The 24,939-nt window shown below is 55.5% G+C and overlaps 1 protein-coding gene across 2 annotated transcripts; it reads left to right on the top strand.

Annotated features, from left to right (window-relative positions):
* Nucleotides 1–6,566: 6,566 nt before the first annotated feature.
* On the top strand, nucleotides 6,567–24,534 carry PLCD1 (phospholipase C delta 1). Of its 2 annotated transcripts, none has more exons than XM_036267337.1 (15): nucleotides 6,567–6,723; nucleotides 15,055–15,219; nucleotides 18,969–19,197; nucleotides 20,610–20,739; nucleotides 20,831–21,062; nucleotides 21,506–21,707; nucleotides 21,787–21,931; nucleotides 22,008–22,157; nucleotides 22,250–22,408; nucleotides 22,639–22,798; nucleotides 22,983–23,099; nucleotides 23,488–23,666; nucleotides 23,751–23,883; nucleotides 23,960–24,109; nucleotides 24,254–24,534. In XM_036267337.1, the coding sequence occupies exons 1-15, from the start codon at nucleotides 6,690–6,692 to the stop codon at nucleotides 24,337–24,339; spliced, it is 2,271 nt and encodes a 756-aa protein (XP_036123230.1). In that variant the 5' UTR covers nucleotides 6,567–6,689; the 3' UTR covers nucleotides 24,340–24,534. The 2 variants fall into 2 exon arrangements, with proteins under 2 accessions (XP_036123230.1, XP_036123229.1); XM_036267336.1 differs by lacking the exon at nucleotides 6,567–6,723 and adding an exon at nucleotides 11,300–11,452.
* The last annotated feature ends 405 nt before the right edge of the window (nucleotides 24,535–24,939 follow it).

The raw sequence follows: 24,939 nt of genomic DNA, 5'->3' as shown, positions 1-24,939 counted from the left end.
TTTCTATAAAGTTACACATTCAACCCGGCTGGTGTGGCTCAGTGGTTGAGTGTCCACCCACGCACCAAGAGATTACCAGTTCAATTCCCGGTCAGGGCACATGCCCAGGTTGTGGGCCAAATAAGGGGCATGCCCAGTGAGGGACATGCAGGAGGTGGCAGCCATTTGATGTTCTCTCTCATCAATGTTCTACCTCTTGCTTCCTTTCTCTAAAAAAATCCATAAAGAAAAAAAATAAAGTTACACATTTAGCAATCCCACTCTTAGGTATTTTCCCAAATGAAATGAAAACTTATGGGCACACAGAACCCCATATGCAAATGTTTAAGGTAGCTTTATTCATAGTCTCCAAAAACTGGAAAAACCCCAAGTGTCCCATCCACTGGTGAAAGGATAAATAAATTGTGGTACCTCTATATATACTCTCAACAATAAAGAGGAAACAGATGATTGATAAACAACAGCATAGATGAATTATCAAATGCATTTTGCTAGGTAAAAGACCATTCCAACAGGCCATGCATACTGAATGATTCCATTTATATGACATTCTGGAAAATGCAAAACAGAAAATAGGTCAGTGGTTCCTAGGTGCTGGTGATAAGAATTAGTGTTGGGCCCTGGCCGGTTTGGCTTGGCAGTTAGAACGTCAGCCCGCGGACCAGACAGAAAGAATTAATGTTGGCTTCAAAGGAGCATGAAGGAATTTCTTGGGGGTGATGAAAAGGATTTATATCTCAATTGTGGTGGTGTTTACAAAACTATATGAATTTGTCAAACCTCATGGACCTGTATCCTATAAAGCATGATTTTTACTCTATATAAATTATACTTCAATTTTTTCAGTGGAAGAAAAAAAAAGGATGAGTAAGAAGTAAGCCAGGAGAGAAGGGAAAAGGGCACTCACTGCAGAAGTTCCCCATTGTGCAAAAGTAGGGAGAGAGCACCACATAGGGAAAGACATAAAAGTTCAGGAGTGGGATTGACTAGCGATAAATCTAAAAGGTAGAAAGGACAAGACTTGCTGATGAATAATGAGAGTGAGAGAGAAGAATGGCTCCCAAATATCCTGTATGTGCAACCAGGTGGATACTTATATTGCCTGCTGAGATATTCAGGAAGAGAGCTGCTCCTGTCCAGGGCAGCAGTTTGACATCCTGTTGACCGTCATCATTGGCACAGTGTGGCTTCTGCTCACATGCGATACAACAAACCAGTCTTTACTCCTGGGGTGAGTCTGTGTGCCTTACAGCCTGAAACCCACTTCCTGAGATGAGCCCCAGGGTGCTTGCCCACAGACCTGGCTCACTTCCGCTTCTCTTGGTTGGGCCTAGCTCCCTCATCTGTCCTTTACAGTACTTTGTCCCCAAAGCTGGCACTCTAGGGACACTGCCCCAGATTATGTACTTGAGAGGACCCTGCTCTGGCTTTCCTCCAGCTGCACCCTTCTCTACAGAGGAGACCAATAGGCCAAGGTAACATGCCCCATGCCTGCCCTCCGAGTACCTGGGACCCCAAAATTATCTGCCTAAACATCCTGAGCTATTGACAGGGCCTGTGCAGGCCTTTTCTTTCCCATTGCTGACTGGTATTTACACTTAAGGGGCAGCTTTGGTGGGAGGTGGAAGGAGCTTAGGCAAAGGGGGCTGGTTTGTCCAATTGTCTACACACAAGCAAGGTCCCCAGTGGTGCATGAAGGAGATGTGTGTGGCACATCTGCTCGGGGCCTCCACTGCTCTACTATTAGGAGTGGGCTTGCCCCAATGGAGTGGTCTTGTAAGTAGGAGCAGTTTTTCCTATGGAGGCTCCTGGCCCCCTTCCCTGTGGTAGGGAAGGACAGGATAATAGAATCTTGCCATCACTTTTGGTCTTTCCACCCTGCCTCCAGTCAGCCTCAGAGTAGGTCACAGGGAGTCTGACCCAGCCTGGGAGATCTCCCCTTTTTTCTGCCCCCTCCCACCCTCTGGCTTCAGTCCCCTCTGCTCTGTCCAGGCTGACATCTCCAGCAACCCTTCAATTCCTCCAATGTCAATAGCCACTCCTCTGCTCTCTTCTTCCTCGACCTTTTATTTTTTTATTTTATTTTTTTTATCCTCACCCGAGGACATTTTTCCATTTTTTGTTCAGATAGAGTGGGAAGGAGAGAGAGGGAGAGAGAGAGAAACATCGACGTAAAAGAGACACATCAAATGGCCGCCACCCTCACGACCCAAGCAGGGCCAGGGACAAACTGCAACTGAGGTACGTGCCCCCAGCAGGAACTGAACCCTGTTCTCTCTGGACCGCAGGCCAATGCTCCAACCACTGAGCCAAACCAGCCAGGGCTTCCTCCACCTTTTAGCACTCACTATCTGCTGTTGCACATTCCCTCCTAATGACACACCCTCTTCCCTTGTTCTCCCCTTTCCTCTGTGCTTCCCCCAGCCCCACTCTCGGCTCCTCTTCTACTGGTATCTTCCTGCCTGAGAAGCTGGATTCATCCCTGATTCCACTGTGCCCAGCATTCAATTTGTTTGCTCTCTGACTAACCAAATAAATGAATGGTTCAAACCGTGCACAGTAACCAAGGGCGTGGACCACCTTTGAGCCACTTGCAAGCCCCTCTCCTGTGAGTTCAGCAGCACAAATGGAATTTCTTAAGCTGCCTTCTTCATTTTACAACCTGTGCTGCTGACCAGATTTTTTGTCTGTCTGTTTCTGGGTTCCCACACACATTGTAAATTTTTTTTTTTTTATCCTCCAGAGGTATGTGCCCTTAGCAGGAACCGAACCTGCGTTTCTCTGGACGACAGGCCGACTCTCTAACTGCTGAGCCAAACTGGCCAGGGCGAAAACTATTTCTTTTCTTAAAAAACAGATGCAAGGGAACCCAATGTATAGAATGTAAGTTATTTAACCAGGTCCCTGCTAATGAACTTTACCTTGTGCAGTGTTTCTGTATGTAATATAGAGATAATATCATAGAATTAGATAAAAATATAATATCCTAGAATTAGAATTGCTTGGCCAAAGGGTATGCACATTTTAATATTTGAAACATTGCCAAATTGCTCTCCAGAAAGATTATCCCAGAGAAGACTCAACAAGCATTATGTGAGGGCTTATGGACATTTTAAACATGCTTGGAACCATACCCCAAATTTTATCCCAACCCACAACTCCCTCCAAAACTCCAGACTTGTACATTCGCCTTGGACTTGGCATCTCATCTTGGATGTTTGAAGTCCCCGCAAGCCTAACGTGTCTAAAACAGAGCACCTGCTCCTCCTCGGCCTCCCATTTGTTACTGGAACTCCCTCCTTCCAGTGGCCCATGCCAAAGGCGTAGTCACCCTGACACTTCCGTTTCTCTCACGGCCCCCACCTGTTGGTTTTACCAAAATCCTACCAGTTCTCATGACCTCTCACCTGAATTACTGCTGGTGCCTCCGTGATATTTCTCCTTCCGGAAGCCAAAGCGATTCTTTTATTTATTTATTTTTCCTTTATTGATTTTACAGAATGAGGAAGTGAGAGGGAGAGAGAGATAGAAACATCGACAAGAGAGAACATCTATTGGCTGCCTCCTGCATGCTCCCCACTGGGGATCAGGTCCACAACCCGGACATGTGTCCTGACTAGGAATAGAACTGGCGACCTCCTGGTACATGGGTCAACCCTCAACCACTGAGCCACACCAGCCGGACGAAAGCGATTCTTTTAAAACAAATCAATTGTGTCCCTTCTCAGCTTGAAACCTTCCAAGTGCACCCCATTTTCCCCAAAGTAAAAGTGGAAGCCCTGCCCTGGCCGTTTTGGCTCAGCGGTTAGAGCATCGACCTGCGGTCCTGAGAGACCCGGGTTCGGTTCCCGCTAAGGGCGCGTACCTCGGTTGCAATTTGTCCCCGGCCCTGGTTGGTCGTGCGGGTGGCAGCCACTCGATGTGTTCCTTTCACATCGATGTTTCTCTCTCTCTCTCTCTGTTCCTCTCTCTCCCTCCTACTCTACCTGAACAAAAAAATGGGAAAATGTCCTCGGGTGGGGATAAAAAATAAATAAATAAATAAATAAATAAATAAATAAATAAATAAAAGTGGAAGTCCTTAGAAGGCCCAACAGGATATGGTCCCCATTAGCTTTTTACCCTCCCCCAGTATTCCTCCCCTCGCTCTCTCTGCTCCAGTCACACCGGCCTCCTTGCTGGTCCTCTAACACCGGACACACTCCTGCCTCAGGTTCTTGGCACTGTCCTGAATCCTCTATCGCAGATTCACTGAATGTGATATCTCTCACCTCCTTCGTCTTTGCTCAAAGGTCACTTTCCCCAGAAGATCCAGTCCGGCCAACCGATTTAAATTTTAACTCTCTCCCATTCTTGAATTTGCTTACTCTACTTTTTAAATTGTCCTTACACCCAGTGTACTAAACAACTTACTTCTTATGTTTATGACGGTGCCTCTTTGCTTTCCATTAGAATACAAGCTCCATGAGGTGGGGTTTTGGCATACTTTGCTTACTGATGACTCCCAAATCTCTAGAACAGTGCCCGGCACAGAGAAGGTGCTCAGTAAATATTTGTCGAATAAGTTAAATCACAACAGTTTTCAGACTGGAGTTTCAGTTCTTCGCACGCACAGTCCTCAGTGGGCCTCCTCCCGCAGGGCTGTGCCTCCTCCCTCCAGTGAGGGTCTGAAGGCCAGTCTCCCGACTGTTCCCCCACACCCAGCTCTAGACTGTGCCTCATATTGATGTCTCTCCCCCCTTCCCCTGTCTCTAAAATCAATAAGCTGGTCCTCAGGTGAGGATTGAAAAACATCACAGACAGGAGAGGGAAGGAGAGTATGCGTGTGGGCTGACCCACACGTCAGCAGCAGCCAGTTTCTCGGAGCAGGGTGTGGCCCAGCTCTCCCCTAGCAGAACTTGGTGGCATGTGCCAGCTCTGAGTCAGCCATGCCCATCTTGCCCAACAAGGCAGGAGGCTTCAGCTCCTCTGTCTGGGCCAGAGGCCAAAAGAGGGCCTGTGTGAGGTAGGTTTGGGGTGTGCAAAGGATGAAGGAGCCTGGCTGCAGCCCTCACCAGAGTCATCTGGGGTAAAGGGAGAGGGGACTGTCCCAGATAATGCCCTGGTTTGGCCTTGGGGCTGAGAACTGGAAGGTGACATGAAAAAATAGGAGTGATGCTTCAGGTGAAGCCAAGTCAACTGCAGGTGTCAGAACTTCATTGGGTCTTTGCCTGGGAAGAGGAGCGGGGCTCGAGGAAACCAAACTTGCTCAATAGAGGGGCTTGAAGGACACTAGAGGTCTAAGCACTGGGCCTCAAGGAGGCCCCCAGAGGGCAGGCCTGGAAGGGTGCATCTTGACTTGGAGAGAGGAGAAGTGAAGACTGGGGCTCCAAAGTGAGGCCTGAGCAGAGGGGAACCAAGGAGGGCTCTGACAGGTCTGGGGGGGGGGGGGGGGTTGCTCCTCCTGCAGGACAAGGCGGCTGGAGTGAATGCCAGATAAAGGGCTTGAGGGGGGTATGCAGAGGAGGAGGCTCTCCAAAGTACTAAAGTCCTGACCCATTCTCAACCCTCAGAACCAAGCAACAAGGCCACCTGGTCCTGGTTGTTCTGGGAAGAAGGGCTTCCTCCAGAAGGGGTCCAACTGGCTTCTGCCAGACTCTCACTTTGGCTTTATCAGCCCAGGAGGCCCATTTGTGGGCCCCACATTCCTCATCCTGGGAGGCCCTCTGGGGACTCCCACACTCAGAGCCCAGCTCTCCCAAGGGGCTCTCCCAAAGGGTGTTGGGCAGCAGATCCCCAGACTCTCCTTGGGGTTCTGAATACCCTCTAATGAGGGTGTCTGGGTTCAAGAGTTGAGGGTGGGAGTTGGGGTCCACATAGGGACCCCTTGCCCAAGCAGCTTCTTGGGAGGTCACCCAAAGAATGGAACCTGGGAATGTCACCCGACCCCAGACTCTACACCTGATTTCTAGGAGTTTGGGGTGTGGGGGGTCTCAAAGGGGAGCTCTCTGCACACCTTACTGTGAGCTTCCCGCCCCTCCCCCCACAGCCCCCATAAAGGTGTCCCTGGGATTAGAAAGTTCCCAGCTAGAGGGGAGGGGACCCTCCTCCGGACAGGTCCAGGAATTCCTCTCTGAGGACCTCGGGGAACCCATGCATCCATTTTGCAGAAGGGAAAGCAGACCTGCGGGGAGCAGGGGTTAGACGCTTGGACGCGAAGGCTCCCTCTCGAAACAACCTGGCTGGGCGTCGGGCAATACGCTGTCCCTTCCTCAGGGTGACGCCAGACTCTGGAGCATCCCAACCCCAGCGAGGAGCCCACAGGCAGGGCGTGGGGCTCGGCCGCCCTTGGTAATGACAGGGCCGGCCGCTGTGGGTGGCAGCGGCGGAGGAAGCTGGAGGGATGCGGCTATTTCTGGCCTGGGCGCGTCTGCCCGCCAGCGGCCAGGGTTAGGCCGGCTTCCCAGCCCCTACCTCTGCCCTCCCTCGGGATGCCCGGGATGGGGCGGGGAGAGACACGGGTTGGTGGACCCGAGAGGCGGGGGCACTGGCGGGCGGGGCTGTGTCCCGGGCCCACCTCCGGCCTCCTCCCACCGCAGTCCCTTCGAGGCTCCATCGCACTCGGCTCGGACCCGAGGCCGCCGGCGTTGTCTCCACGCACGTGTCCCGCGGCGCCCCGTGTCCCGTTCCCGCCGCGCCGCACGTCGGGCATGGACTCGGGCCGGGACTTCCTGACCCTGCACGGTGAGTGCCCAGCTGGCGCGCCGGGAGTCCTGCGTGGCCAACCCTACAGAGCGCTGCCCCGACTCTGGGCGGAAGACCCCAGTTCCTTCATCCTCCCTCCGCCCCGCCCCGGGCCCGCCCCTCGGCCTGGTGTGGCGCTGGGGAATCTCGGCCCGGGACTTAGGGTGGGACGCTGCTAGGCACGACCCCGGCGTTTCCAGTCAGTTCCCCGGATCTAAATGGGGGTGGGGGTGGGGGTGCGGGTCTGAAGACTTCTCCGAAGACTTTCCCCAGGTCCCCCCAGCCTCGGGGACTTCCCCTTATCGTGGTCACGGAAAGCTGGACTCCGTGGTCCAGCGCGCACGGAGGGGCTGAGCAGGGAAGGGTCCAGCATCCACGAATAACCGAGTTCTCCCCGCCCAGGCCGTCCGGCCTCCAGGAGAAGCCCAGACGTGCCTGGACTGCTTCAGGCCGCGTGGGTGTGGCGGGTGGGGGGGTGAGGGGGGGGGTGGGGCGAGGAGGTGTGTAAAGTTGACCGCGGTCTGGCCTCGCTGCCTTAACTGCCCCGTGCAGAAATCACAGTCCGGGATGCCCAGGCTTGGGGGATCAGCTTGATCCGTCCATCTGCGCACCCTCTTGGTGGGACAGGGCCAAGTCTCAGCTGGAAATGCCTGAGCTTCCACCCTTTGTCCAGCCGAACTCTTGTCTCCTCTCACCCGGGAACATAGAGCCAGCTCTTTGCTCGAACGCTGTCCCTCCAGGAGGGAGAGCAGCTGCCGGGCTCCTGACTGCAGAACCTGGAGGTCTTATGGCTGGATGGGACCCCAAATCTGGACCTGGCGTCTTTTTGCTCCAGCCTGGGGACTCACCTACACTTGGGGAGCTTACCTTCCTGTCCCCACCCACCCCATCATCTGTCAGCTCGGCAAACCCCACCCCTCTTACACCAATCACTGCTTAACCATATCTCCTGTCTCCTAGTAGCCTTACAGTTAGAGAGTTTAGTTCTTATACCTATCCTCCTGAACCATACATGGAGATGAGTTGGGAAAGAGAAAGGCAGAGCCCTCCAGCTGTGCAATAGAGACTCCTGAAATTCAGGGGGACTCAGAGATGTTCTTATCAGCCAGTCCCAGGCTGTCTCATGTTTCCCAATTGGCCCAGACCTGGTTCCCCTGACCCAGAGAGACCTTGCTCAGTGCCCAGAGCTGTTACCTTCATACCAGTAGCCTGGGCTCCTGGAGGCAACCCTGTTCAGCTGTGCCATAGGATCCCCACTCCCTCCAATGCTCCCGCTTCTCTCCTCAGGTCAGAGGTGTCCTTAATGTTCCTGCCAGCCTGGCAGGAAGGGAAACTGGCAGCTCACAGGACCACACTGGAGAGCTCTGCTTTCTCTCTCGTCCCTTAGCAAGTGCTGCCTACCCTGCACACTGCCACCTCTCCCATGCCTGCCTCGCACTCAGACCACCCAGAAGCTCTCTGGTCTCCTCTGGCACAGCTGCAGCTTCAGCTCATGTTGGAATGGGCTCCATCCTCAGGCACCTATGCCTTTGTCTAGTCTCTCTCCCCTGGCAGTCCTGATATCTCCCCTGGAGAGGAAGCTGCATGGAGGCTACAGCCAGCACCTCCCAGTCCTGTGGCGTGGGCTTGGCTGCCCTGGCCCATCCTATTTGAGACCTGCCTTCCAAATGCCTGACTCTGTCCAGCCCTCCTTGCAGGGCTGGCGTGAACACTACAGTCCCAAGCCATTTTCCTGAAAGCCCTACCACTTCTAGTTCATCACCCAAAATTACTTCCCTAACTACCTTTTGTCCCTCATGCAAACCAAATGGAGAAGCAAGAACCTGTCAAAGAGAACTGGTGGTGGGAGGGAGTGGTCACTGTCCTATGGTGTCCCAGGTTGTCTACACTTTCATATGTCAGGTCCCAAAGCACTGGACATATGCTGTAGGACCACACTATCTGGACTGGGTAGTTGGGGGTCTGCTGCAGAAAGGCTCCCTCTGTTGGCCTGGTGAGCTGTGGGGGCCACCTGGATATGAAATGTCTGGGCAAACTACTTGAGGTCACGTCTTGGCTTTTTCATCTCAGACAGATCTTTGGGTTTCATTTTGCCTCAGTTTTCTCATCTGTAAAATGGGGGATAAGAACACTACCTACCTCAGGGTTGCTGTGAGGATTGAATGAGGTAATTAGAACAGTGCTTGGCAATTAGAACAGTGCCTGGTACCCAGCCTGTGCCATGTTCTGGCAGGAGGCCCATCCCCAAGTGACCATGCCCTGTGAGTTGCTGCCTAGTCCTTCAGGAGATGAGGGTGCACCATGAGGCAGTCCCTAGCCAGAAAAAAGGTGATTAGAACTGGACTCAAGAATCAATGGGCTCCTTCCCAAGTCTGAAGCCCTGTGACTGATGTTCCAGGCCCCCAGCCTCCTTCTAACTCACTTCCTCTGTTCTCTCCATTCTGGCCAGGGCTGCACTGGCTTCTCGAGCAGGTCCCCAGATGTGCCTGAAAGAACATAGTCTTCCAGGGTCTTGCCCTCACTGAACACATGTACCTCCACTAACTTTCTCTACACCTAATCCTTCCTGCCTCACTGTAAGAACTGGCATTTGTAAAAGTGGAAGGCAGGCTCCGTTGGTTGGAGCATCGTCCAGTACCCCAAAAGGTTTTGGGTTCGATTCCCAGTCTGGGTACGGACGAGAGGCAACCGATGTTCCTCTCTCTCCCTTCCTCTGTCTCTCAAATCAATACAAGCATATCCTTAGGTTAAGATGAAAAAAAAAAAAAAGTGGAAAGCAGGCATAGGAAGGCCCTGGCTCATCTTGGCCCCTGGAGACCTGGGCTCCAGTCCTAGTTTTGCTTTATATTGTGACCCTGGACAAATCCCTTTGCCTCTCTGGGCCTGTTTTCTCATTAACAGGATCACAATACCCATTTCACAGAAGATGTGAGGATAAAGCACTAATGAGCATGGGAACTCTAAGTTGGCTAAAAAGTCAGTACCCCCAAGAGATAATGGTTCCAGAACCATCATAGCAAGTTGGGGTGGCCAGCCCAATTCAATTATGTTTCAAAGCTATGTTCCTGGGGTTCCAGGCCCACACAATACAGACACATATTGGACCATGCTGATCAGTAAGTAACTTTTTTGTGCCAGAGGCCACTTTGGCAGTTAATGAAGCCTGCAGACCCCTTCTCAGGATCATGTTTTTTAAATGCACAAAATAAAATACTTAAGTCTTCAAAAGAAGCAAATTATATTGTGATGTGATTCTATCATTGGTCCTCCATTAAAAACCTTTTCATGGTTTCTCTAAAACAGGTTTCCTTTACACTCTGCTCCCCACCCCTTTTCAAAATGGGCAACTTGTCTGTGCCCATATTTCAGCTCATCTACACTAACACACGTTCTCATAATTTATTCTCTGTGGTGTGACTTTAGGCAAGTCACTTTGCGCTTCAGTTTATTATTGCTGTGCTTGTCTGTACAAATAACTAGCTTTGCCAGTGACTCACTGCCAACGCCGGTGCCTGGAGCTGAAGCGGAGCGATGGACGAACTATTCCGAGGCAGGGAGTCACAGAGGAGTGAGTCAGGCCTGAAGTGGGTGGTATCCTGACCTTGGCCCACAGCAGGGGCTCAATAAATAATTGCTGGGCGAATGAAAGAGAAGTTGTAACTTACATGAAAGGCCCCACTGTTTGCAAGCACACCGGCAGCACAGTTTGTATAAAGTTGCAGTCGTCCTCATCTATTTATCAAAGTAAGCCTGCGTTAATGGGCTCGTTTTAAGATCAGCATTTTTTCGAGAACTCCATTCCCATTCGGAACCTTGGAGATCCACTCAGGTGGGGACACCAAAGGAAGCAGGCCTGCCTGAGGTTCACAAGTGAGGCAGCAGCCAGCTGAGTCGCAATGAATTCGTTGAGTACTGTTGGTGAAGCATTTGGCTGGCTTGGTTGTCTGGCACAGCCCCCATCCCGTGCACCGCAGGACTCTGCGGCCCCGGCCTCACTCAGCCTTAGCGTCCTCCTCCAGCGCCCTGAGCTGGTGTTTGGAAGCCAGGCTCAGGCCCCGCCCCCTGGTCGGACTCCGCCCCCACACCGCCTCCAAAGTCGAGGTTCAGCCCCTCGGCGGAACACCGCCTTTGCAGCGAGGGTAAGGGACCCTCCCTGGGTTCGCCCACTGGGCCCTGGTCCCGCCCCCGATCAGCTTCCTGGGTGTAGCTCTGCCTCCACATCGCCTCCCAAGCCCGGCTCAACCCCCTCCCCACCTCTTTGGCTCTGGCTGTGCCCTCGATCCGCTTTCTGGGCTCTAGCTTTTGCCACTGATCTGCTTCCTGAATTATGATCTGTCCCACTCCGCCTCCCGGCCCTGGCTCCTCCTCGGGGCGCCCTGCCCCCTGGGCTCTGGCTCCGCCTCTCCTCGCTTGGATTCCGCTCTCGCCCCACCCCCAGGGGCTATCGATCCCGCCCCTTTCAGCCCAGATTTCCCTCCAGCTGCTAGGGCTGAGGCCCCGCCCCTCCAGCTGCGTTCTGGCTCCGCCCCCTCGCCTGGTCTCCGCCCTTGCTCCCCGCCTTGTTAGGCTTCTGGAGACTCCTGTATTGTCCTGGGCCAGACTCGGCGGGCGGCAGGGGCACTGCAGAGCATCATGCCTTTCCTGCGGGGCCGGGCCCGGAGCCTCTCCAGAGAGCTCTACCTGCAGGAGCAGAGCCTCAAGGTGGCGGCGCTCAATGGGCAGAGGCTGGGTAAGGGTCGCAGGGAACACGGAGATCTGTGGAGACAGGGATGGCAGCTGGGGCAGGAGGCTGACTATATGTTCCTGAGCTCAGGATCCTGACTTTGATCCTTTGATTGGACCTCATTGGTACTCCTGTGTGTGACCTACTGTGGGGCTGTGTTTGCAGGGGTGGCATGTGGGGTGAGTTCTGGGGGGGAGTTCTGATATACCTCAGCCCCTCCAAGTCCTCCTGCTCCTTGCCATCCTTAACCCCTCGTTTAGAGATTTATGAAGCACCACTGGATATGTGGCCTGGTGCATAACTGGTGTGACTAGAATCCAGTGAGGTGATCTGCTATGGTGTGTGACCCAATGTGATGCTGTGCACTATGTGACAGATGTGACAGACGGAGACCTAGGTGACTAATTCTATTATTTTGCATTATGATGTGTATTATGTAGATTAATATTACTACCTATGGCAGTGTGCACCCGAGTGGTGGCTGCATAGGATAATGTTTCCTACCACGGACCCTGTGGGCAGGCTTCTGAGACCTCCACCATATAACTTCCTTGAGCCTCAATTTCCTCATCCGTAAAATGGGAATAGTGATAGTGTGTGTCTTCCTCATAGGGTTGTCAGGGAGATTGAATACATGCGCTAAGAACAGTCTCTTATTCAAATATTAGCTATTATTATGGTAGATGCCATTATTATGATGATGATAAGGCACTATGTTGTGTGGCTGTGTGACTCCATGTAAAATGTACATCACTATGTGGCTCATTGGCTCTTCGAGGTTGTGTGTGGTGTGTATGACTTTATCTCTGTATAGCTTTGTATTGCTATGGTTCCCAAGCCCAGTCTGTCTCCGTTATGCATTACCCTAGGTACATGGCAGGACTCCTGGCATGCCCCTCAGCCTCCTATTAGCACCCGCAGAACCCTCTGCACTCCTCCACTGGGCCACCTTGCTGGGTACAGCTGGCCTGGGCAGGTTAGTGAGGCTTTAAGGTCAACTCAGGGGTCCCTGAGCAGCAGAGGCCGAGGTGACTCTGGTAGTCTGGGGGCTCCCTTCCCCTGCCTCTGGTCTTGAGCTGCACAGACACCACCAACAGTTTAGGACATCCTGCCGGAGCCCCCTTCTCCCTCACTGGGCTCCCTCACCACCACCCTTCCACAGGAGAAGGTACTAGATCTAACTGAATGCGGCTGGGTGAGGTGTATCCATACTTTCTAGGTGGCGGTGCGGGCAGCCCAGAGGCCTCAGAAACAAAAGGGCCTCAATGAGGCTCAGAGGTGGAGGTGCCTGCCCAGGTTTCCCAGTGACCCAGAGGGCAGTGGTTATCAGCACCCACCTTGGGATGGAGGTCTGTGTTCGGAAGTCATGTCGGCAGCCAGGGGACTTATCTCTGCCTGACTGCAGACAGGGCCACAGCCTGGCTCCAGGACAGGATGAACATGTCATCTCCTCATGGTGTTTTCCATAACTGGAGGGTGGGGCTCACCTTCTACTTTCCGACCCCCTCCCCCATTCCCATCTGTGTTTTGGGCAGTGGCTTGCCTTAGTTTTTGCCCACTTGAGGGGTGGAGTGCAGATCAAGTGTAAGATGCCCCTCTCAGTTGCACTTCAGCCTCAGAAAAGACCGTGGGATCCCCAGCAGAGGCCGAGGTGACTCCTCTGGCAGTCTGGGGGCTCCCTTCCCCTGCCTCTGGCCTTGAGGTCCACAGACACCACCAACAGTTGAGGACATCCTGCCGGAGCCCCTTCTCCCTCACTGGGCTTCCCCTGGGGCTGAAGGGGAACTGTTCACACCAAGGCAGAGGGGTATTGGAGTGGAGAGTCTTGGGACAAAGGTGGGGGAAGGTCACATCAGAATGTCACCTCTGAAGAGGCTCAGAGACGCTTCCTCCAACACTGTTCTCATCCAGTGCTGATGGGGAACAGAGGCACAGATTGGGAAGGGATTGCTCAAAGCGATAGGGAGGGGGTGTTAGCACTGGGCTCTGCCCTCTGGAGGCAGGAGATTGGCAAGGGGAAAAGAAGATGTGGTAACAGGCTTAGGGAAGTAGTGCAGAAAGTTGTGGGTCCTGTGGTGTGTGGGGCTGGCCAGGGAGTGGGGAGGCAAGGACAAAGTGGAGGAGACCATAAGGGGTTAGGGTTGTGCGCTCAGAAGGAAAAAGCCTATGGGCCTAGGCACAGGCCCCTCAGACTGGACCCACACAGTCCCTGATGTCACTGCTCTGCTGGAGCAGATGGATAAAGATTGCTGATGCCACATAATTTTAATTTTGGTGACAGACATGAGGTGAGATGGCCAATGGGCTCTGAACAGAGCTGACTGCTGGACTACATGTGGCTAAGGTGATATATACAAATACAGATGTGTAGATACAGATGTAGATATAGATATAGACACAAATATAGATACAGATATAGGGTGATATATACAGATACAGGTATAGATGTATGTATCTCTATATTGCAGTATGGGTTATTAAGGTTGGGGGGGTCTTCCCTTGATCACACTTGGTACAGGGTCTGCTGAGAGAGGGGGAGCCAGGTGCTCATGCATGGGCCTGGTAGGACAAAGGGCATCGCATCTTTGGGAGCCTATGCCTCAGGCCAGCCTGGACCTCTGAGAGCAGCAAGAGAGGGTGCCAAGCAGCCAGGGTCTGGTCCTCGCTGGTCCCTAGCTTCTGAAAGGGCTACACTGTGACTTAGGGCTGCTATACCCAGAGAGGTCCTGGACCCAGGATACTCAGCGATGGGGTGGCCATGGAGGGACAGGGGCATCCCAGCAGGTCCAACACAGACTGCAGTGGGCTCATCTGTCTCTTCGGGATCAAGACCCACTCAAGCAGGTCCAAGTCAGGGGTGGCGGTAGCAGTGGTGAGGGTGGCAGGGATGGGCACAGGGCCCCACAGTAACTACAATGTTGACACCAAGAACTACAACTGCTGTTACCTCAGAACCTCCCCAGAATCATGCATCATCTCATTTCACCTTGGAGGCGGATGCTGTTTTTATCCTCAGTTTACAGACAGGCAGAGGCCCCACAACATGAAGTCACTTGTTAGTCAGGAGGGGGCCCTGGACCCAGGCACAGGTGATTCCATAGCCCCTGGAGTTGGGAGGTTGTTGGGCTCTGTGACCCTCTGGAGTCCATTTCCTTCGGTGTCTGCCCCTTTCTTTCCTGCTCCGCCTGGTCTTTTGATCCTAGCTTCCTTCAAGTCACTGTGACCTCAAAGTGTGGCCAGGAGGGCCTTACCTGTCTTTCAGAGCCCAGCTACTTTTTGGGGTCTGGTCCCCCAGAGACCAGGAGTTGTTAGATTAGCTGCCCTGCCCTTGTCCACTCAGCTTTGGGTGGCAGGTCCCAGTGTTTAGTGTGGCCTTGAGTGGGTAGGCATCCTGAGGTTTACATGGCCTCAGCTGGCATCAGAGATGACTTCGTGGTGCAGGCAGGGCAGGTTGGAGCATGGCTGAAGGAGGAGGAAGTGAACAGAGATGAGGATGAGGCTAGTGAAAAGTGGGCTGTAAGAGGGTCCAGAAATGGGCATGGTTTGCATGGGGTCTGGGACAGCAGGGACACTGGAGGAGGTGGCATCTTAACAGCTCTGCTCCTTAGGCCTACAGGATGATGAGGACCTACAGGCACTGCTGAAGGGCAGCCAGCTCCTGAAGGTGAAGTCCAACTCATGGCGGAGAGAGCGCTTCTACAAGTTGCAGGAAGACTGCAAGACCATCTGGCAGGAGTCCCGCAAGGTCATGCGGACCCCGGAGTCCCAGCTGTGTGAGTGCTCCGGCCGTGGGGTAGGACGCAGAGTGCGCAGCCCGCGCTTGGGTGGGGAACTGATACTGCTGGAAGTGGAGGTCTCCATGGACCAAGACCACAGATAGGGAGGCCGAGTCCCGGCCTGGTGAGGATAGGTCGGTCTTGTAATCAGGACCAGGTACAGGGAGACTGAAGCTGGCCAGAGTCTGGGAGAGGAGTCCGTTGAAGTTGAGCTCTGGTCTGGGCTGGAGAGGGCAGTCATGGACCCAGGATTACAGAAGGAGATGCTAAAGTCTTTTGGGGGTTAGAGGTACATAACCATGACCTCAGATGGGGAAAACAGGCTGAAATGTAGGAAGGGAGCTACAGTGTTGTATAAACGCATAGGTGTCTGCCCAGGCAGTTGTGGGAAGCAGGGAAGTTGGATGGACTAGGACTCCAGGTGCGGTGAGGCCCAAAGATAAGGGCAGATAAGGCCTTTCCGGGAATGAATGGCCAGGATGTGAGGTGGGGCCCGAAGGAGGCAGCCCTTCCCTGAGATTGGGGCCACAGCATGGAGATGGGGCAGAGCAGGGCTAAGACTCAATGAGAGAGGCCGCAGCTGGGTAGCTCCCTTGAGGGTGTGAGTCCAAGGGCTTCCCAGAGTCTTCAGAACGAGCCCAGGAACCCAGGGCTCAGGCCTGCAAATGGAAAGTGTCCCCTACAAGGCCTCAGGGACAGCTTCGATGCCTGCTGCCCTTGCCACAGAAGGCCCTGAACGCTGTAATGAGAGGTCTACTCTGCACCTTTATTTGCTGGCAACATTTCAGAGCAAGGCTATCCAAGGGAACTTTCTGTGTCGATGGGAATGATCTATGTCTGTGCTGACACAGTTGTCACCAGCCACCTGTGGTCACTGAGCACTTAAAATGCGGCCAGTGTGACTGAGGAACTGAACTTTTTAAATTGAATTTTCACAAATTTATATTTAAATGACCACATGCGGCTGGGGGCTGCTGTATTGGACAGGGCAGAGAAATCATTGCAGCTGGGCTCCACACAGCTCAGACCTCTGGAAACTCCTCACCCATTCACCTGCCTTTGGCCATATGGGGACAGGCAGGGTCAGCTCACTGACAGGTCTGTAGGGATGAGACCAGACACAGGTGACAGGCTCCAGGTAGGAGTAGGAGGGGGACAGGAAGAGGGAGAAGTCAGTCCACTGAAGCTACCCTAGGAAGGGTCTGCCAGGCCTCAGTACACTGGGCAGAAACCTAAGAAGGTATATCCTGCTGATCTGTGGCTTATGGAGGGGCCAGAGGTGAGGCAGGACAGGAGCAGGGTCAGAGGGGAGAGCTGGGCTGGGCCCAGGGGCTGTGGGCCATGGAAGGTTTCTGAGCAGGTCAGGGCAGGGTCAGAGGGGAGAGCTGGGCTGGGCCCAGGGGCTGTGGGCCATGGAAGGTTTCTGAGCAGGACAGGAGCAGGGTCAGAGGGGAGAGCTGGGCTGGGCCCAGGGGCTGTGGGCCATGGAAGGTTTCTGAGCAGGTCAGGGCAGGGTCAGAGGGGAGAGCTGGGCTGGGCCCAGGGGCTGTGGGCCATGGAAGGTTTCTGAGCAGGACAGGAGCAGGGTCAGAGGGGAGAGCTGGGCTGGGCCCAGGGGCTGTGGGTCATGGAAGGTTTCTGAGCAGGACAGGGCAGGGTCAGAGGGGAGAGCTGGGCTGGGGACCAGGGGCTGTGGGCCAGGGGCTGTGGGCCATGGAAGGTTTCTGAGCAGGACAGGAGCAGGGTCAGAGGGGAGAGCTGGGCTGGGCCCAGGGGCTGTGGGCCATGGAAGGTTTCTGAGCAGGTCAGGGCAGGGTCAGAGGGGATGGAGACTGTAGTGCTCTTAGAAAACCACCCTCAGCGCGTGTCTGCTACTCAGCACTGGAGTGACCCTGACCTTGCCTTTGTAGCACCAACCAGGCTCCGTCACAGGCCTCTGCCCGGATATGGGGTTTCCTATTAGACGCTGGTGGGTGGCGGCACCATGGGAACGGGGCATCTTACACTCTGAGCCCTGGGGGTTCCTGGGAGCCCACCAGCACCTGGTGGGGCTGGACATGGGGCAGCAGAGGAATGGAGACTCAGGCCCTTCCAGACCTGCGCTGGGAGGAGAGCCCCCATACTAGGATGGCTCCGAGCAGAAGGGCAGGAAGAGAATTCCAGGCAGGAGACCCCGCGTGAGCAAAGGTGCAGAGGTGAGGATGAGGAAGGGACATGAGTGAGGGGGCTGCAGGGGTGGCAGGACCAGGGTCGGGCGTCAGCGGCGGTCAGGTGAGGACCGTGGCCGGAAGAGGCTCGCCCCCATGTCAGAGCCACTGAGACCGGCCTTGCGCTGTGCTTGCCTGTGGGCCGCTCCCCTTCTCTGAGAGAGTGAGACTGTACCCTCAGGGAAACTGAGGCCAGGGGGAGTAGTGCATCACCCCCCAGCTCCGTTCTCTCTGCCTCTGCCTCCCGATCCCTCAGTCTCCCTTGGTCCTGCCCCCACCCCACCCCCAACTCTGGTTCCCAGAGGCAGACAAGGCATTATCAGCAGTGAAGGCATCTGGACTTTCTCTCTGGTGTGGGTGGAGGTGCTGGCCCGGGCACTCCATGGCTCGGGCTTCCTGTTTTCCCTCTAGCCCGGGTCAGCAGCAGCTGGTGTGGGGCCTAGCGGGGCCACAGGAGGCTGTGGACAGAGGGATTAAGCAGGGATATCCCCTGAACTAGGGTTCACGTGTCCTACTCCCTAGAGCCTACTGCCGGGGCTGGGCACCTGGCACACACATGCAGCCTGCAGGTGGCTGGAGGCTCTGGGGCACTCGGTGTGGGTAGGCACCAGGAGGGACAGGCAGGCTTTCAGCAGAGCTGGTCTAGGACCCAGGACAGATGGATGTGGATGGCCAGGATGGGGGTAGGGCAGGCACAGAGCTCCCAGCCTGACCAGAGAAGACACACTAGGGATTAGGGAGGGTGGGCAGAGCCTTGGACTCCCTGAAGCTTGGGAGGCTGGCCTCTGGCAGCAGGGCCCTCCCCGGCTCCTAAGGGCAGATGATGTAATCTCTCAGACCCCAGTGGGCATGCTCCAGTCTGCCTCTTGGATTCCTGAGGGCAAAGCCTTCCTGCACCCTCCTTGCCAAGGGGTCCCCTGAGTTCTGCACACATACAGACACACACGGGGCATGGCCCTCTTTACCCACTGATACAAGCACTTTTCCCTCTGTCTTTTGCTCTCTGTCCCCGGACCCCAGGGCCAGGGCTGACTGAGGGTGGCCCGAGTCTCCTGAATGGTCAGGCGAGGGGCCCAGAGGCTCTCATAGCTGTCTAAGGGAGAAGCGGTCCAAAGCCAAGTCCGATTAGGAGGGTGTGTGGCCTCCTCTCTGTCACCGGCCCCAAGCTCCAGAATGGTCTCGAAGAGCTCTGCCTGCCCCAGTCCTTTCCCAGGGGCCCGGCTCCCTACAACACCAAAACAGCGGGTCTGAGGTCCAAGGCTCCTGTCCCACCCTAAAGTCAGTCCCTCTCTGTGTCACTCTGCATGTTGTCACTCTGCCCACTGCAGCTGTGTCTCACATTCCTTCTCCACCTCAGTCTGTCTTCCTTCCTCCTTTTTGCCCCTCGTCTGTCCTCCTGCCCCCTTCTTCCTGGATCAATGCCTGAGCTCTAGTCCTGCCTCTGTCTCTGAACTGTGACCCTTTCCACCGTGGCTTCAACCATGTCGGGAGCAGGGGTTGGCCTCATGCCTCTCTCTGCCCCCCATCCCCTTCTTACAGTCTCCATCGAGGACATTCAGGAGGTTCGGATGGGACACCGCACAGAAGGTCTGGAGAAGTTTGCCCGTGACGTGCCCGAGGACCGCTGCTTCTCTATTGTATTTAAGGACCAGCGAAACACATTAGACCTCATCACCTCATCACCAGCTGACGCCCAGCACTGGGTGCAGGGTCTGCGCAAGATCATCCATCACTCAGGCTCCATGGACCAGCAGCAGAAGCTGCAACAGTATCCTTTTGGGGGCAGTGGGACCAGGCCCAGCCTATAGACAGTGGCTGTGGTTGTCCCCAAGTCAATCTGGGTATGGAAGATACCCAGCTCGGACCATCATACCAGAATAGCACAGACTGGGTGGCTTAAATAACAGACATTAATTTTCTCACAGTTCTGGAGGCTGGGAGTCTAAGGTGCCAGCTGGTTGGGTTCTGGTGAGAACTCTCCTCCTCGTCTCTCGGTGGTGCCCTGTCACTGTGTCCTCACAGGCAGAGAGTGAGAGAGACAGCCAGCTTTCCGGTGTCTCTTCTTCTAAGGGCACTAATTCCGTCACGAGGGCCCCACCTCATGACCTCATCTAAACCTCCCAAGGCCCCATCTCCAAATACCATCATGTTGTGGGTTAGGGCTTCATCACACGAATTTTGGGGGAACACAGTTCAACTCATAGCAGAAGGGAAGCAGGGGAGGTATCTGAAACCCTCTTTGGTCCACATTGACCCAAGGACCAGACAGCTATGCAGTCCCCTGATGTCCCCTCTTCCCCCATCTGTAACCAGTGTGGAGTTGGGAGTCTGAGGGGAGTCGCCTGCCTCGATGGGAGACCTTGTCTCTGACATTTTAATCTAGTTATCAAGGTCAAGGCTGAGGGGAGAGAGGATAATGGTAAGACAGAAGTGGGGGTTTAAGTGGCCCATCATGATAATGTGATCAGTGGCTTGAAATTTGCTGTTTCCTGCAAAATAAGCCTCAAGTGCTTCAGTCAAGTTGGCTAACAATTATGTATTGAAAACCAGGGGACACACTATAAAATGTTAACAGAGTTATGCCTGGGTCTATGGGAGATTTGTTTATTTTTCTTTATTTTATAAATTGTCTACAATAAACCCTTTTATAGGAAGAAAAGAAATGTTTTTAAAAATATGAAAGAGCCCTGGCCAGTTTGGCTCAGAGGTTAGAGCATTGGCCTGCGGTACAGAGAGACCCGGGTTCGGTTCCCGCTAAGGGCGTGTACCTCGGTTGCAGTTTTTCCTTGACCCTGGTTGGGTCATGCAGGTGGCAGCCGCTTGATGTGTCCCTTTCACGTCAATGTTTTTCTCTGTCTCTCTGTCTCACTCTTTCTACCTCCCACTCTATCTGAACAAAAAATGGAAAAATGTCCTTGGGTGAGGATAAAAAAAATAAATAAAAATAGGCAAGAGTACAAAGCCAGCAAATAGGAAAAGACCCTGTACTAGGATGTAACATACCCTCACAAGAGGCCACCAGGTCTTGCCCCTGAAATTCGGATTCCAGTAAGTCATGCCTGCAGGGAGTTATTTCTACAGGTGGCCTTAGTCTCCCTGGGCCCAGAAGTCGATGCATGGCTTTGGCTGGGGCTTTGGGGGTACTTGGACTCCTGGGTTCTTTCCTTACTTCTTGCCCAGCTGGATTCACTCCTGCTTGCGAAAAGCCGATAAAAACAAGGATAACAAGATGAGCTTCAAAGAACTGCAGAACTTCCTGAAGGAGCTCAACATCCAGGTGGATGACAGCTATGCCCGGAAGATCTTCAGGGTGAGGCAGAAGGGAGCCCTGGCAACGCGGTCCTTGACCCTAGGCCAGGGCCTGCTCTGAGCCTGCCCACCGGGCTGTCCGGGCTTTGCAGGAATGTGACCACTCCCAGACGGACTCTTTGGAGGACGAGGAGATTGAGGCCTTCTACAAGATGCTGACCCAGCGGAAGGAGATCGACCGCACCTTCGCCGAGGCCGCGGGCTCAGGGGAGACCCTGTCGGTGGACCAGTTAGTGACTTTCCTGCAGCACCAGCAGCGGGAGGAGGCTGCGGGGCCTGCACTGGCCCTCTCCCTAATTGAGCGCTATGAACCCAGCGAGACTGGTGAGGGCCTGGCAGGGCCTGCAACCCGCAGTCCCAGAGCCACGCTGGGCGGGAGACCCCTGGGGAGACGGCAGCCCAAGAGTGGGGAGCTGCAGAAATGGGGTGCTTCAGCCAGCCTCAGGGCCTGGGTCAGTGTTCGCCTGCCCCATGAAAGCAGGCAGATGGGAGGCAGGGCTGCAGCCTCCTTACCCCCCTCAGTTCCTGCTCCAGGGAGAGAGGAGGCTGGAAAAGCAAACTTTCCCTGCTTCCTGTCTGATGCCCATCCTGGGCCCAACTCTGAGACGGCCCTGCCCCGGAGGGGGCTCCGGTCGGGGGCAGAGAGAAGGAGATGAGGGCCGGTCCTCAAGGGGCCTCACAACGTGGGGGACAGGAGCGAAGACAGGGCCCCAGGAGGAGGCTGGCGGGCGGAGGGCTCTGACCGGCCCTGGCCTGCTCCCTCCCAGCCAAGGCACAGCGGCAGATGACCAAGGACGGCTTCCTCATGTACCTGCTCTCGGCCGACGGCAGCGCCTTCAACCTGGCGCACCGTCGGGTCTACCAGGACATGGGCCAGCCGCTCAGCCACTACCTGGTGTCCTCCTCACACAACACCTACCTGTTGGAAGACCAGATCACCGGGCCCAGCAGCACTGAAGCCTACATCCGGTGGGCAGGGGGTGGGGCCGGGGCGGGGCCCTGGGCGGCCGGGCGGGGCCTCGGGTCCTAGCCGCCACTCCCCCCGCAGGGCGCTGTGCAAAGGCTGCCGCTGCCTGGAGCTGGACTGCTGGGATGGGCCCAACCAGGAGCCTGTCATCTATCACGGCTACACGTTCACCTCCAAGATTCTCTTCTGCGACGTGCTCAGGGCCATCCGGGACTACGCCTTCAAGGTGGCCGCGCCCCTGGGGGTGAGGAGGGGGATGCTAGGGGTGGCCGACCCCTCCTAATCTGCCCTCGGACCCCCAGGCGTCCCCCTACCCCGTGATCCTGTCCCTGGAGAACCACTGCAGCCTGGAGCAGCAGCGCGTGATGGCGCGACACCTGAGCACTACCCTGGGCCCCATGCTGCTGGACCGGCCCCTGGACTGGGCCACCACCAGCCTGCCTTCCCCCGAGGTGCACGGCGGGGATGGGGGTGCCCAGAGGAGGGGGCAGGGGGAATGGCTGGGAGGCCAGCTTGGTCTTGACCAGCTGCCCTCCATCCTTAGCAACTGAAAGGGAAGATCTTGCTGAAGGGGAAGAAGCTGGGGGGATTCCTGCCCCCCAGTGGGGAAGGTGGCCCTGAGGCCACTGTCGTGTCAGACGAGGATGAGGCTGCTGAGATGGAGGATGAGGCCGTGAGGAGCCGAGTGCAGCACAAGTCCAGGGTTCGAGGGGAAGCTGTGGGGGGAGGGCAGCCCTGGGGCCCTCCCACATCACCCCCTCATTACTGGGTGGAATGTTTGCCTTGTCTCAATTCTCTGTGGCTGCCATTGAGACCCTCTGCCCCCTCTCTGTGTCTGTCTCCCTCTCTCTGTCTCTGTGTCTGGGTTTCTGGCTCTCAGTGCCCACCTGCCCCAACCTCTGAATCTAACCCGGGCCTCCCCATGGCTCCCAGGAGGACAAGCTCAGGCTAGTGAAGGAGCTCTCTGATATGGTCATTTACTGTAAGAGCGTCCACTTTCGAGGCTTCGCCAGCCCTGGCGCCCCGGGGCAGGCTTTCTACGAGATTGCGTCCTTTTCTGAGAACCGCGTCCTCCGACTGCTGCAAGAATCAGGTGAGCCCTGGCCCTGCACCCTGAGGGTGCTGTCCGCTGTCTGACCATCCAGGCTGGCCAGGGCTGGGCCTGGCTCCCACCGCCCTGGACAGCGTTGGACTCCCTGCTGTTACCAGCAGAGCTGGTGGGAGGGACTCAGGCAAACCTGGAGGCCTCCACTTCTGACCATCCCATGTCCCCTCAGGAAACAGCCTCATCCGCCACAACGTGAATCACCTGAGCAGGATCTACCCTGCTGGGTGGAGAACGGACTCCTCCAACTACAGCCCCGTGGAGATGTGGAATGGGGGCTGCCAGATCGGTATGGGCTGGCTGGGCTGGGAGGAGGAGGCCTGGATGAAGACCTCAGCCCAGAGGGCCAGGGACCAGGAGACTGGGGTCTTAAGCAGGGCCAGATGCAGGGAATTTGTGGGCTTAGCACTGGTGATCTCAGCTTGGAAATATCCCCGTGCTAGCAAGACAGAGTCTGAAATTCCATAGTTAGCTCACTAGTCCTTCGAATTCTGCACCAGAAATGAGATGTGAGCTTGGTGTGGTGAGTCAGTCAGGACGGCAGTAGGCATTGGAGGACATCGGACCCTGTTTCTGCCTCGCGATGTAACTCAAAGGCTCAGTGTACCCTGAGGAGGCTGGGCTCTAGGACCCCTGAGGCAAAACCACAGCCTGTGACCTCTCTGTCCTACCTGTAGTGGCCTTGAACTTCCAGACACCTGGACCAGAGATGGATGTATATCAGGGCCGCTTCCAGGACAATGGAGCCTGCGGGTACGTGCTGAAACCTGCCTTCTTGCGGGACCCCAACTCTACCTTCAACCCACGTAACCTGGCTCAGGGGCCCTGGTGGACTCGGAAGCGGCTCAACATCAGGGTATGGCCAGCCACAGAAGGGACAGGAGCCCATGGCCTCCCTTCCCCCTCACTGCCATTCCTGATGTCCGTCACCTTTCCTCAGGTCATCACAGGGCAGCAGCTGCCAAAAGTTAACAAGAGTAAGAATTCGATTGTGGACCCCAAGGTGACGGTGGAGATCCACGGCGTGGGCCGGGACGTGGCCAGCCGCCAGACCACAGTGGTCACCAATAACGGTACGTGCTGAGTCTGGGCTGGGCCCAGCCGCTGCAGCCGGTGTCCCTGCTGTTGACACAGTGCTTGTACCCCTAGGTTTCAATCCGTGGTGGGACATGGAGTTTGAGTTCGAGGTGGTTGTGCCTGAGCTTGCCCTCGTGCGCTTCGTGGTCGAGGATTACGACGCCTCCTCCAAGAACGACTTCATCGGCCAGAGCACCATCCCCCTGAACAGCCTCAAGCAGGGTGAGTTTTGTCAAGGGGAGGGGATGGCAAGGTGGGTGGAGGCAGAGCCTGGCATCTCTTGGGCTGGGTGCTGTCCCTTGAGGCATCCTGCCCGAGTGACTGGAACTCTCCCTGTCTGCTCCTTCCCATCCACTCCCCTGCCAGGATACCGCCATGTCCACCTCTTGTCCAAGAATGGAGACCAGCACCCATCTGCCACCCTCTTTGTGAAGGTGTCCCTGCAGGACTAGGCTTGGGAGCGGTCCAGGCCTCTGCCCGGCCGAGAGCGGGGCGGTGTGGCTGCTCCCAACCTCTCGCTGCCTTCAGCCCTAACACGTCGTCTATGCTGCTGCCTACCCGGGCCTAGGAGCCGGTCCGGGCCCTGGGTCTGTCCTCACTTCCGTTAGCAATAACACTGCAGCCCTCTCCGCCCTCTGGCCGGCCCTTGGTTGAGGGTTTTTATAAAAATCATAAGACTAAGTCCTGTGGTCTCTTTACCTGCACGCCAGAAAATTCCGTAAAGTACGCGCCTGTGTGTGTCCCAGAGCACTGAACCCCGCACCTGGCTCCCCACCTCCCACGCTCACACTGCATGGAGGGCGCTGTCTGTGCCCCTGGGCAGGAGGGCCACCAAGGAATAAACCCCTGCATGGAGGAGAGTACAGAGAGACCACCCCGCCCAGCCCCAGAGCCCCTCCCCGGAGGCGGACCTGCTGAGTGACCCAGACTTGAAAGCCCACGCGCCACACCTTGTGAGGGCCACACGCTTTTATTGACAGGGAGGGTGTAACCCAGGAGTCCCTCTGGGGCTCAGGTGCGTGTGGGGGAGTTACGCGGGCTCGGCCAGGTGA

This window comes from Molossus molossus, unplaced genomic scaffold (assembly GCF_014108415.1).
Source record: "Molossus molossus isolate mMolMol1 unplaced genomic scaffold, mMolMol1.p scaffold_m16_p_18, whole genome shotgun sequence".
Taxonomy (NCBI): Eukaryota; Metazoa; Chordata; class Mammalia; order Chiroptera; family Molossidae; genus Molossus; species Molossus molossus.
This window is presented reverse-complemented; position numbering and strand designations above follow the sequence as displayed.

What these genes read in the sequence shown, in the direction of transcription:
- PLCD1 (XM_036267336.1), top strand. Translation starts at nt 11,356, where the DNA reads ATGCCTTTCCTGCGGGGCCGGGCCCGGAGCCTCTCCAGAGAGCTCTAC. An exon ending in GACCCCGGAGTCCCAGCTGT is followed by an intron (nt 15,220 to 18,968) that starts GTGAGTGCTCCG and finishes CCCTTCTTACAG; the next exon opens with TCTCCATCGAGGACATTCAG. An exon ending in GAGTGCAGCACAAGTCCAGG is followed by an intron (nt 22,409 to 22,638) that starts GTTCGAGGGGAA and finishes CATGGCTCCCAG; the next exon opens with GAGGACAAGCTCAGGCTAGT.